The sequence below is a fragment of the Lineus longissimus genome, chromosome 1, assembly GCF_910592395.1.
Source record: "Lineus longissimus chromosome 1, tnLinLong1.2, whole genome shotgun sequence".
Classification (NCBI taxonomy): domain Eukaryota; kingdom Metazoa; phylum Nemertea; class Pilidiophora; order Heteronemertea; family Lineidae; genus Lineus; species Lineus longissimus.
In genome coordinates, this window is record NC_088308.1 from 5,862,460 (window position 1) to 5,875,593 (window position 13,134).

Here is a 13,134-nt window from a genome sequence, read left to right on the forward strand (position 1 = left end):
TGGCCCCACCTATTGGTCACATTGGAATAACTCCTCCGCTTTCATTCCTTAGAGTCGATGACCGCTCCCCTTGTCATCATTTCCAAGCTGAAGACCCTGGTCCTCTCGCAAAAAGAAGGAGTTGGTCTAAATTGACCAGACGGCACGAGAAAAATGACCATCGAAAAAAAGATGTCGTTAGAAAGCTGTCCAGGTAGCATTTGAATATGTTCGTGCCTTCCGCAAACCCTTTGAATATAATTTAACATGCTAAAAGCTAATTTTTTTTTCAAAAAAGATGCTCTATGTGGCTAAAATAGTATAATAATATCAATCCTAGATACCGGTATGTTTTTATGACGTAATGGCAGACTGATGATGGTGAAGACATCGTGCCTAAACAGAGCTTGTCAATTTTTACCTTGGCTGGTGAGCTTGTGATGTCTGGAGGGATCATATAGTTTAGCAGCTGTCATGAGCGATACAAGTTCTAATGTCACTGATGTCTCTCCCGATGTGAGTCCAACATTGCATCGTCAAAACGTACAGCACCAGCCACTATTGACATACTCTCACCTGATGATGAAAGCTTCTAACTGCTTGAATCATTTCTAGTATTAATGGTTTATTAAAAAAGTACAAATTAAGTTAACGACGCTGGTTTTGTGGCAGCAAACACATAGATGTTTCATTTCATATGCTCATTCAAGAGGACACAAGAACATTTATCGATTTGCTGCTTTGTTCCCATTCAAAAGTCAAATGCTACATCATGATTGTATGAACAGAACCAGTCCTTGTAAAAACCATGCCTACCCAAAAATAAGACCGTAATAACTAAAGTCCAGATGTTCGGCGATAAGTCATCTAACCTCTCTCACCTAAGCCTCGTCCTATTGCCCTTCCTGTTCCATGAATACACAAAAGTCTAAGATCACCAAATCTTGATGTCAATAAATAAATAGGACAATAGGTTGTGTTATTAGGAGAAAAGTATGTGTTATTGATTTTTCTCATCTACTTGCTTAAGTCACATTATCGTTAGTGTTGATATGATTTTATGACTTGTGTCAACTTATTCTGTACCATTCTCATGTGAGCCAAGCTTAAGATTTGTTGTTACAAGAAAGTATCTCATAACATGTCTCGAGTGAATGAAACATTCCTCTGTTATCAAAATGCACACAGGAAATTTTTAGGTAAAAGTGCTGAGAATCCTTCTGTCGTCTTGTGCGCTGTCTTTGCCATCTCATTCTTTGACTTTAATCAAGTTGAATGAATGTTCATTTTGTCTTTGCAGTGATGCTAATAATTACCACGGTATCTACCCTGGAGATAACATTCCACTCAATGAGTAAGTAGTAAATCCCCCCCCCCCCCAAAAAAAACAATCATCAAATGCCTGTAAAACGATCAACTTTTGCTTCTCGAAGTGACTAACTTTTCGCTGGTGTTGGCATGGGGTTCTTTTCCTGGATTGTTGTGCTGGTGAAACATTTTGAGGTGTGAGTTTTAAATTTGTTGGAGTCATCCGTACAGTTTCTGACCAGTTGTTCTATGGTGTTCTATGTCCAACTGTGTTCGAATGCCACTGTCTCGGTGCCCATGTGGTATAGTAACTTGTCCGACAGTCACCTCGTACTGGGTAAAAAATCAGGAAATTTGGTCTGACTTATTGGAGTATTGAACTACTGCCTTCAGGCAATGAAGTCCCTCATTGAAAGGTCATGCCAGATCTGTCTTTGAAGCGTTATTTGGTACAAATTTGTCGCCAGTATGTAAGCAATCTAAGAGAACTCAATACTAAGGAAGATCAACAGTCAAACTTGCATTTTTCATTTAAGTTTGTCTAGAATTGGAATCCCTGGGTACTGTATTTCAGTTATTAACCTTTATTCATATTGATAAATAATTATGCGTATTGTGCGTCCATATTTCATGAACTTTTCAATTAGTTTTTAATGACATTTTCCGCAAATTGCTTCTTATAGTTCTCAATTCTTCACTGGATGCATGATCAAATCGAATTTGGTTTTGTTTGATGAAAATATTCTTTTTATCAAACAAACAAAAAGTTGGAAGATTTCTGAAAATAGTATTGTAATAATCAAATTGGATTGCATATAAAAATCCTGAAACTTTACATCAAGTGAAGATTAAGAATCAGAATTCTCGCTGTATCATGTGTACATATACATACTAACATTTTAACTTTCCATCCTCTCACTTTCCAATCTGCATAATACCGTACACCACATGTTTCAACAAGTATTTTCCTGCGATTGCGGTTTCTCACGAAATATTGGAACAAATTCCCTCGAGGGAGAACTTATTTCTTGATAGTCTCCTTGATATGCTTGCTCTCAGAAGGTTCTCACCTATTCCAGGGACCGTCAGTGCAGGATGATCAATGCTTGTTACATGGGTGTATGGCACAGGGCCATCTGTCATGTATCTGGCAAATACTATACTAAGACACCACAACCCCCAGGTTGTGAAAAACCGTTGTCAGATTCAGCTTACTAAGAAATCTTCATTCATTTATTCATTCGATGTGAATTTGATCCTCTCTCCCCTCGTTTATAAGTACTTTACAGATGGCCCTGATTCAACATGAACATCATCATAACAATACCAGCCATGTCATTACCATTATACCTGTAGCTTCGCCGGTCTTCTCAAGCATACTCTGTCTTAGTGAAGACACCCCTGTCTCAGTGAAGGACCTCTGCCTCAGTGAAGACACGTCTACACGTTGCTGTGTCACTCTGCATGCCTTACACTTTGCAGTCATGGCTACTAGTAGTACAGTGAAACCTCCCTAAGCGGACACCTCTCTATTAAGGACAACGTCTCTATCAGGGACACAAGTTTTGGTCACAAATTGATTGTATCCATTCAATTTGACCACTCTAATCAGGACATCTACTAGGGATAGCAATTGTCAGTCTTGAGGGTGTCTTCAATGGAGAGGTGCTACTGTTTTGAAAAGAACAAAAAAACAAGATATTAGTTTGTAACGATCCATGGCTGCTTGTAAAGACACTACATTACTCCTCACATCATATCTCCTCACTAACAAAGGTTACTAATGCTACGAATCTTCGCCTATTAGTCGGTTTCCTCCGCCACACAGCTGATGCCATCTATTGTGGAGAACCAGTACCGGGTTGTTACTAATCAAATTGCAGTTTTGTGAAAAAGGCATTCACCTACCGGTTGACACTGTGTCTACTCCATCTCCTCTACCCAGGATGACGAGGAATTAACTTTGGGGCGTCATCATTTGTTGGAAGTCCTGCCTAAGGTCGTGAAACATTAAATGACTTTCCTTGGCCACGTTGTCAGTCTCTTTATCGGTTGTTGTAATAGTCTCCAATATCATTCACTAGTAGTCTTCCTGAGATATTTGACATTACACACCATCGGATTAACATCGCTATGACTTTTAAGCATTTGCACAACACCACATTTTAGGGACTGGTCTGTAGCGTGATTTCAGATGCATTCTGGTGGAGAGCTAAGGCCTCTTAGATGTAGAACTTGGTTCAGGAAACTAACTTGTGGATCGTATGCCTGAAATGCATCTGAAATTTGCTTTAGACATGGTAGAGTGCATTTATGCATGTCGCGTGTGCTGAGACAGATGTAATCACTGACAAGTACTGTAGACCCTGTTATCTTTCTCACATAAACGTGATAATTTGGGATGATAAGCTTGGTGATGGCTTATGAAAAGCTTTCCATTGCTTCCAGTTTGTGTAGATTTGATAAAGTATTTTGGCAGAAATGTCATATTTCTAAAAATGAAGAAAATCAGTCTGAGACGAAGGTAAAAAAATCTTGACTTTTTGGCTCCGGGCTGTGGAAAGAACAGGGTTTACCATCACAGTAGGCATAATCACTAGTTCTGTGTTTGTCCACTAGGTGTCAGCACTGAGCATCCCATCTCATTTAACTCTATCTCATCTAGGGACATGTTAGGCTATCGCATCAAAGGCAAAAAACTCAAATTTCCACGCTTCCCTCTGAGTGAAGACACGAGACATTTGATAATTGAGGACATGCTTCAGTTTGTTAATCCTGCTGAAAGGTATTTTGTCACTCAGATGTTTGTAAAATGCAAGATGTTGGGCCTCTGAAATGTGCACACGACAATTTCATCGATGTGGGTGGTAATTGCAGATAGCAGTTGGCTGTTTCCAGCTGAAAGTATTTTGTGTCAATTTTCCTCTTTTCAGATGAGCACCTTTTTGCATGGGCAAATTCTGTTGGGTTACACTGTTGATTGGGTCGTCAGAGCTGACAAAATGTTGACAACCTATAATTAGACAGCCATTTTCCCCGAAAAAGAAAAACACCACTATGAGCGCTGATCTGGAAAGAAGTAAAATATGTTTTTCTTGCCAAATTTGAATGGAAGAGAAATCAGAATGCAATACTGAGAAAGCTAGGCTTTGGAGTCTTTTTCACTGTTTCTAAATAATGTTGTCATGACAAACAGCAAGCATGTCTTGCCTCAATGAACTACATGCACCTTGTGAAAAACATAATTTGACTTTAATCTAAGCCATCATCTTGACAAAAATGATGGGATGTCTTTCGATAACATATCTGCAATTGTCACCCCGGCCACAATCTTTGTATCACAGGCTCATTTCGTGCCCTTGTCATGCATTCTGTTGTTTGAGCTTTAGTTTTCACTGTATGCTGAGTTGTACCCATTTTTTCCCGCCTACTAAGTATGTACTGTGTCGACCCATTTAAGCCAGTTAAGGCAGGTCTTTTACACATACACATAAAATAGGTGTTTTGTACAGGCGCCTCTCAGCTGGTTTAAATGCGTTGATACAGTATGTGCACAATATATATGAGCATGTGTTTCCTTAAAGTACTTGGGGTACCACCACTGAAGATTAGAGGTGATATAATGATGTTCATTATAGGCCTGGTATTTTAAGGAGAGCACATTTTGTCCTTTAAAGGGGGACTTTAGGCAGGGGCTAGTGAGTCAAATTGAAAGTCTTTAGCTGACTAGTGTGCCAAGTTAGGGGCAAGGGTAGTGTTTGGTTCAGTGATGGTTATAACACAAGCACGAATAGTTACCATTTACTGTGAGATAAGAGAGACCCCTATTGGTCACTTCATGTAACCTACCTAAATCCTACCCATAGTCTCCCTTTAAGCACAATGCACAGCAACTCAATTGAAGGCGAGTGTTGGAGCGACAAAAAATCGTGATTGCTGATTGCTCAAGAAGAGTCAACTAGCTTCTCAGACAAAGGACTTTTCTATTGTTCGAATTGTCTCCATTTTTTGTCGTCAAGGCCTGTCCCTCATGTCACTCATGTCATTCATAGTCCTTCATCAGTCATTTGCTGGGCTAGTTCTATCTTGCCCGATGCTATTTTTCTCAACTGGTACATGGTATTTTGTTCATTTCCATATCAGGCCAGACACTTACACGTACTCTGCCCACATCCCAGCTAGAGTGTTGCAGTAAGTCGACTGCTGGTGCCATGTCTTTGGTGTCTGTCAATAGTGTTGTTCATATCACTTTAGGGGGTTTTTGTATTTTAGTGATATACCCAAATGAGGTTAAGAGATAGTTGAAACGAAAAGACAACTGAAATAGAAGAAATGTTAAACTCATTCGGTCTAAAGTTGTTCATAGGTTGTCTGCTCATGGTTTGAGTGTTTTCAGTCGTAATGTTGAAATGGATGGACTTGCCACGCGAGCTCCCAATCACACCTATGCAGTGATGTGCAAAGCCTGTTTTAGTTCAATCCTCAATCCAGCATCAAATGGAAGATTTCCCCAGTCACTCGAGACATTGTTGGGACCCGGGTAGGGTAACATTCTGCGACTCTGACATTCTTCTTGAGGTTGATTTTTGATTAAGGGCTTAGGTTGTTTGGGAAATAATTGGGTGCACCGTAAACCTGTATTACATGGGAACCTCTTCTGTTTGGTACTTTTGGCTGTAATCATCGAATATGGCTATAAATGGGGACTATGCATGATTTGTCGAAGAACGAGTTGTTGTCATCCAATTGTCATTATGATATTCTCCACAAGTTATCCAATCAATTTCTTTAGAACCTTTCATCAAACTTTGGCTATAAGTATCTTTTGTGATATTTACAAATCTCCGATGACTGATCAGTTTTGCCATTCAGCTTAAACACTTAAACTTGAAACTTTAGTTAGTATACTAATATGCACTAATAACATACTAACATTTAAATTTCTCCCTCATCTATTTATATGATTGATTCAATCTGAACTGTTTTTTTGTTTCCTCAGTCTGCACAAAAGTTTGGCCTGCTCAATGAAATCTGGTGAATTATAGTTGAATTCAACCCTACTGTACTTTCAAGCCCTTGATTATGATATGAAACACATGAATAAATGTGCCAAAAGAGAGGAATTATTCAATTCTATTTAACTATATATTTTATTACTAATATCCAATTTGATCATTTCAAGACCACCTGGGTCACCTAAATCCCTCTGACCACTGTATATTTTGATTAATTAGATTGATAGATTAACCTAGGCACTGTACATATCCTTGTGATGAATCTATTAATCTGATGTGTGTTGTCCCTTCACTGATTGGTATATGCATGCCTCACTGACACCCGACCCCCCCCCCCATTAAAACCCTTTTGGTGCCAAAGTCCCATCTCTCCAACGTGCACTTTAGATCGGAGGTCTGCCAAAATTACGTTTCTTCTACTTTTTTAATAGTTGATGAAATATCCCTCCATGTTGTAAGACAGGATATTTCAATGTTCTTCGGTCAATGCCAAATCGTAACCTATGCACAAAGCTATTCCAAATCGTTGTATCTCCGTAATTCTGTATTTACAAGTCCCAAGTATACAAATAAGGTGATTTTCACGTCAATTACTGTTTCTAGTTCCTTCCCTTTATCCCTGTTATTGCAGTGTGTTAATTTGAATTAAGCTGCTATTCTTAACTGCCAAACTCCATTTGATTGATGATAATTTAGTCAGAGAGTAGCCCATTGTTTATCTCAAAGTTCTCTAATCCACTTCCCTAGTTCATTAAACACTTTGTTTTGCAGCCTAGACTGGTGTTCTCTTCATAAACCCAAACCTCATTCCTATGTTCTAGGTCGAAACAAAAAGACAAATCTTATGGTGGCGTTGTTTAGTCCGAAAGGAATAGAACTAAGATGCCATGTGGTAAATTACAAAATGTTCGCATAGGGGATTAGTGGTACCCTGTAGGTTCATGGTTGAAGCTATGCGCTCCCCTGTGGCTCCGCAGCAAATCTTTTGCCAAGAACATTTGAATTTGCTTTAGTATTTTGTCATTCGGAGGAAGCTCCTTTGGGTTAACTTTTCCTGTCCCCCTCTATAGACCATCCTCAGACAACATACAATTTATTTATTTCCATAGCCTTCATCAACCCAGCCCGTTTTAGTAATTTCCTTATATCTAAGCAATGATGCCATTGGGAGATTATTATCTGGACTACGAATAAAGAATCTGAAACCCCTTACATCTGTGATTATATTTGGCAAATCAAAAAATACATCATATCCTTTTTGTCATTTGGAAATTGATGATGATTTGATGTGCAAGAATGAAGTATGACATGCTTTTTAACCATTTAGGAGTCGGCCATATTGTCGCTATAGTAACGGTAACTATATGATGCAAGTTTTGTATGCACTGAAGGCAGCCTGTAATGTGCATGACACTTTCTGGGGGTCGAATTAGCGTGTTGAAATGGCTAATGTCGTTCTGCTTCTGCTACATGAATTGTCCAAGACGGCAGATGACTGTAGCTTAGTCATATTGTTTGTTCCTCTATCAGTTTAAATAGGATTGGGTGTGTTCAGGCTATGAATGGGTGTTGGTTAGAGTGCTGGGCCCTGTCTGTTATGTGCTCCAACTGATTAAATATTGCTTTGGCTCTGTAGTTTGGCATCAAATTCATGGTGTGGTGGATTGGTCTGCAGACTCTTAGTCCAGATAGTAATCCCCTCTGGTGGCAGGTTTTAGAACTAGAATTAGTAGTGGAATGATCCTGTTGGTTGGTAAACCCATTGCCTGACTTTGTTCTATCATACTTTTCTTTGCATGCTTTGTACAGAATGAGGAACAACCCCAAACACTATCGCGATGGTCGTGGCTTACAGAATACCGGTTATGAAAGAGATAGTAACGGCCCAGGCCGTAGTGATCAGAGAAATGCTAACCCTGCTCATAATCCTGACTATAATCCTGACCACAGAGGTGGGTACGGTGATGGGGGGTCTTCGCGGGCAGGCCAAGGATATCCTGATGATTATCATCCACATTCTGGGCCACCCGCTTATTCGGCACCCTCTCCGCCACATTGGCAAAAGTAAGTTTATTTAACAGACTAACACACCTGACAGCATTTGCAACTGTAACACATGTGTTGCCATCATTACATATTTGTTGCTATGGTTTTAAGTTACCATGGCTATGTTGCTCTGTAACACACTGGTTACCATGGCTATTTTGTTCTGTAACACACTGGTTAGCATGACCATGTTGCTATGTAACCCTCAGGTTACCATGGGTATGTTGCTATGTATCACGCTGGGTACCATTGCTATGTTGCTATGTAACACACTGGTTACCATGGTAATGTTGCCATGCAACACTGGTTACCATGGCTATGCACATGTTGCTTTGTGACCATTCACTCATCACCGAGTTGATGTCAAACATTGCCACACACTGGTGTTTGAGTGCGATTCAGTGGCTACCATTGTCACATATATGTTCTATGGCGACACATTAGCTGCCTTAACCTATTGTCATGGAAACTCACTTGTCAGAAATCTATCGGGGACCAAGTTTATTGTCGCTTTTTGGGAAGAAATTAGGTAATTTGCGGACAAAATCCACGAATGATATTTTTATGCTTTGTGTCCTTACTTCATGTTAATTCAACATCTTTTAGTTATTTTGTTTTCTTAAACAGTTATTTATTGCTTCAGTTTGTGATAATTTCTGACAAGTAGCCTGACTCCCACTGCCTTCTTTTAGCCACATTGTGAACTAAAAGGTAGCGCTGGGACTCTAACCTGCACAAACACTTTCATCGTTCAGTTATCTCATGTCATTTTGCTCTTACTCAGTGGGAAGTCAAATTGGTTTTAAAAAATATATGTACAACATTAATTTCCTTTCTTTTGAAACGCCTCTAGGTTCTTTATAAAGTACTAATATGGATGCTCAGTTTATTTCAGTTTCTCAATTCCTTTCTTTCGCACTTCTTTCGCACACCAAATAATGTAGGAGTGCAGTTGTACTTAGAGATGTTTGGCTATTTTTCCTTCGTTCTTCAGATATCCTAGTTTAGTAGCAGTATTTGTGGTCTCCTTCTTCCTCATCCTGAATTGATTGATATTTGTGTCATTTGATACTAATCATTCCAGACATCATGCTCTTTGCAATAGTATCATTCTTTCAACCACCTCTAGTTTGGGAAGGGTGTTCATCGATGCCGAGTGCATTGGTGACACCTGATCAAACCTTGCGAGCGCCTCACCGATACATCAGTTATAATTGCTTCAACAACAACCTCGATACATATGTAGTGTTTCTTCATAACCAGAGAACCTCTTCATGTTCCAAGTTTCTCCACACATACTCAGTTCCGACAGGGAGAGGGGTTGGGGTGGGTTGCATTCTCCATGGCATTCAACCGTACTCGTATCACTGTCTCTGTCTCCGTACATCCTAGTCTCCGCCGTGTCTACATCCCTTATCCTCCTACAGCAGAGTGTATTTCAGGCCTTGGATCAGACCTAAAATGCACTCACACAGATTGTATTCAGGAGCGATGTAGGAGGATGGTTCTCTTGTGATGTTCAAAAGATGTTTTATCTCACTCTGCGAATCCCCCATTCGCCTCTGTCTCATGTCTAACCTTTGAAGTTTGTCTCCATTATTTCCTTACACATTTCTTCTGCGTTTCATCAACTTTTTCCAAAGATTTTCTATTTTTTGCATGTTTTAAGATTAATATTTCTAAGCAGTTACATTGCTGTAACAGTTACATTGCCAGTAGATGGTGACTGGCGGTCTCGTCACATACTGGTACCTCAGTGCTTTTCTTTCACTGAAGCTCCTGTGAAATTCTTAACCAAGGTGTACCATTACTGTGAAATTCACAATTTAGGTGTACCATGACTGTGAAATTCACAACAAAATGTACCATGACTGTACAATTCACAATCAGGGTGTACCATGACTACAATTTACATCCAGTAAATCAATTAAATGCACTACGTGTATATGCATGATATTACTTCTGAGCAGTACTTCATCCCCTATCTCTGACACTTCTATTCTTTACATACTAATAACCGACCCCTTTCATCTTGGAACAGAGTGACGAGGGGTGACCCAATGCCACCGGAAGCTGGTTACACCAACCAAATGTGTAAAGCCTAAATGTATAAAACCTTATGTTTAAGTCTGGTAAGTGGTGCCCCTGGTGGTGAGAAGCAAACTTACTGGTAAATGAGACCCAGCTTAAACCCCCTGTCATCCTGGTTCAAAGGTCACTGTAAACACCCTGCCCCCTGGTTCTAAGGTCACTGTAAACACCCTTCCCCTGGTTCTAAGGTCACTGTAAACACCCTGTCCCCTGGTTCTAAGGTCACTATAAACACCCCGTCCCCTGGTTCTAAGGTCACTATAAACACCCTGTCCCCTGGTTCTAAGGTCACTGTAAACACCCTGTCCCCTGGTTCTAAGGTCACTGTAAACACCCTGCCCCCTGGTTCAAAGGTCACCGTAAACACCCTGTCCCCTGGTTCTAAGGTCACTGTAAACACCCTGCCCCCTGGTTCAAAGGTCACTGTAAACACCCTGTCCCCTGGTTCTAAGGTCACTGTAAACACCCTGCCCCCTGGTTCTAAGGTCACCCAAGCTTCACTGCGACATCTAGCTTCGGGCCGGCCCTACACATGCTTTCATTCTGTCCAGAGCCAATAGCATTCCGCGAAGATGACGTCACTGCAGCTGCTGCCCTCTATTTCCCCATCGCTGAATTACAGGCAATGTCGGACAAACATGCGGTTTCGTAATGGATTCAGGCTTTCTAACTAGGGCAGTTAGATTCAATCTGGCACATGTCCGAGTGTTGGAAATACTACATAATTGTTCTGAATATTTCTCTCTCTGACTCTATGGTATCATTCATGCTAAAAACAATGCAGGGTCAGAGATAATTGACTTTGAAATAAGCTCAAATGCGTAGAAATAGGTGTCGATGGCCGACTGTCACGTGACTAAAACGTCATCAATATCTTATGCAAATGACCTTGTGACCTATAAATAGTAACTTCGCAAGATGCTATTATGAAATTCAAGTTATTTCATCATATTTTGCTGTGTCATCTGGAATGCTCCTGTTGCCTTGTCCTCTGCCCTCGTGGTCATTTCTTGCGCCCTACCAAAATAAACCATCAAACTCCTCTTTCAAATACAGTTCTTTCCTATACACATATCTAACTAACTCTTCTTGCCTCCATCTGTTTATTTCAGATCGGCCAACATCAGGGATAATTTGAGAAAATATCAGAAAAATCCTCACTTCCCGCCAAATGCTGTCAAACCTGATAACCGTGTCACCCATCCAACTGCCTCATATCAGGCTTGGGACTAGTTGTAGTGATCACTTTCTATTGTTAGGTAATAGTAGTATTTGTATGCAAATGTGGCCCGCTGTGGTCAGGCATATATCCTTCAAATGTTTTCTCAAACTATCCTGCTGTTGTGTACCAACACACCGGTAACATAATCACATCTTTTGCCATTTGGATTGGACCGAATTCCACTTCCTCAATTTTGAAGGGTCCTCAGTCCCTCCCCAGTCCATACTCAAGTCCTGGAAACACCCGTGATATTTTCAGTCCCCGTGTTCAAGGTGGTGTAAGCTTTTCACAGTAATGTACCAATGTACTGTGCCCTCACAGTCGGTTTTGAGTAAAAGGAGCAGTTCTGTATTGGACCTCGACTTGTTGGTAGAGCTACAAATGCCTAGTTCATGAACCTGCAATTAGATGGCACTGAATATCCATTGGAGAAAAGCAGCCCAAAGGTTGAGCTTGAAAGCATGAAGCTTTATCAGGGCATTACAGTATGAAAAAATGTTTGGAGTCAGTTTTATTTTTGCATGTAATTCGTCAATTTAATGCTCATGATAACATAAACGAGAGGGCCCAATAAAGTCAGGAATAATTCTCGTCTCTCACTACCCTCCGGCGCCATCTAGTGACAGGTTTCTTCACTAAAAAAACCGCTATGTAGCTCTACCAAATGGCCACAGCCAGAAGGCAATTGCTGCCGCCTTTGAAGTTAGGTGGCCAGATTACCAAGTCTACAGTGACACCCTCTGCAATGAAGGACTCAGCTTGGGATTTGTCCTTACCTCATTCCTGACCAAAAGCTTTGGCGTGTGCCTGTGTTTTTGGTTGGTGGAGTATTTCTCTGTATCATACTAATACAATTCTCGCACTATCTTCCACAGTGATTCTCAATTTATTCCCTGTGAGTTTGTTTTGTCTTCTGATAAAAAACAGTGTTACATATCATTTGCTGCTGCAGTTCAGTGGTGTACATGTATTTTGCTTAACCTCTAAGACTTCCCACTTTGTGTGTTGTGCCATGCTCTTCACCCAAACCAGTGCCAAGTTTGGTATACAGTTCTATTCAGAAGTAAATTCAATCAGATATTTCTGTCAAGCCTTGGTCTGTTTTGGGTAAGAACAGTAGACATAATGAAACAAATTTTGAGCTCCTCTCAACTTTGTAATTCATCAAGAGACATAACATTTAAAACTCCAGTAAATTATGAGATGATCTTAACCAGTCTTTCAATATAATCACTGGCAGACGTCATTTAGTTTTTCACACGATAATCTTTCACGTACTCGTAATTTGCTTTCTTTGGCAAGAAGCAGAAAATATTTGAAATGTCAGTAGTTTAGTGATGAGTTGGACATTTATCGAGTTGAGAGGAGCTAATGTTCATTTCAGTGCATTGGGCTAATTGATGTTGTAGTCCTTGTTTTCAGTGTGTACATTTACTTGGCTTATCTGCTGAATGAAGAGTTCATCTGAGCAAC

General features: G+C 40.2%; 1 protein-coding gene across 21 annotated transcripts in view; it reads left to right on the forward strand.

The window, feature by feature from the left end:
- LOC135486677 (prominin-1-A-like) overlaps nt 1-13,134 on the forward strand; it is a 52,433-nt gene that overhangs the window by 31,164 nt on the left and 8,135 nt on the right. For 2 of the 21 annotated variants that reach the window (XM_064769684.1, XM_064769694.1), the window contains 4 exons: nt 53-193; nt 1,280-1,333; nt 5,431-5,478; nt 8,112-8,366. In XM_064769684.1, the coding sequence (XP_064625754.1) occupies nt 53-193; nt 1,280-1,333; nt 5,431-5,478; nt 8,112-8,366 (498 nt within the window). Of the gene's footprint in view, nt 1-52; nt 194-1,279; nt 1,334-3,952; nt 4,209-5,430; nt 5,479-7,123; nt 7,195-7,629; nt 7,659-8,111; nt 8,367-10,389; nt 10,481-11,551; nt 11,699-12,536; nt 12,557-13,134 lie in introns of those variants that run through there. The other 19 variants (XM_064769703.1, XM_064769724.1, XM_064769740.1 and 16 more) reach the window with 19 other exon arrangements.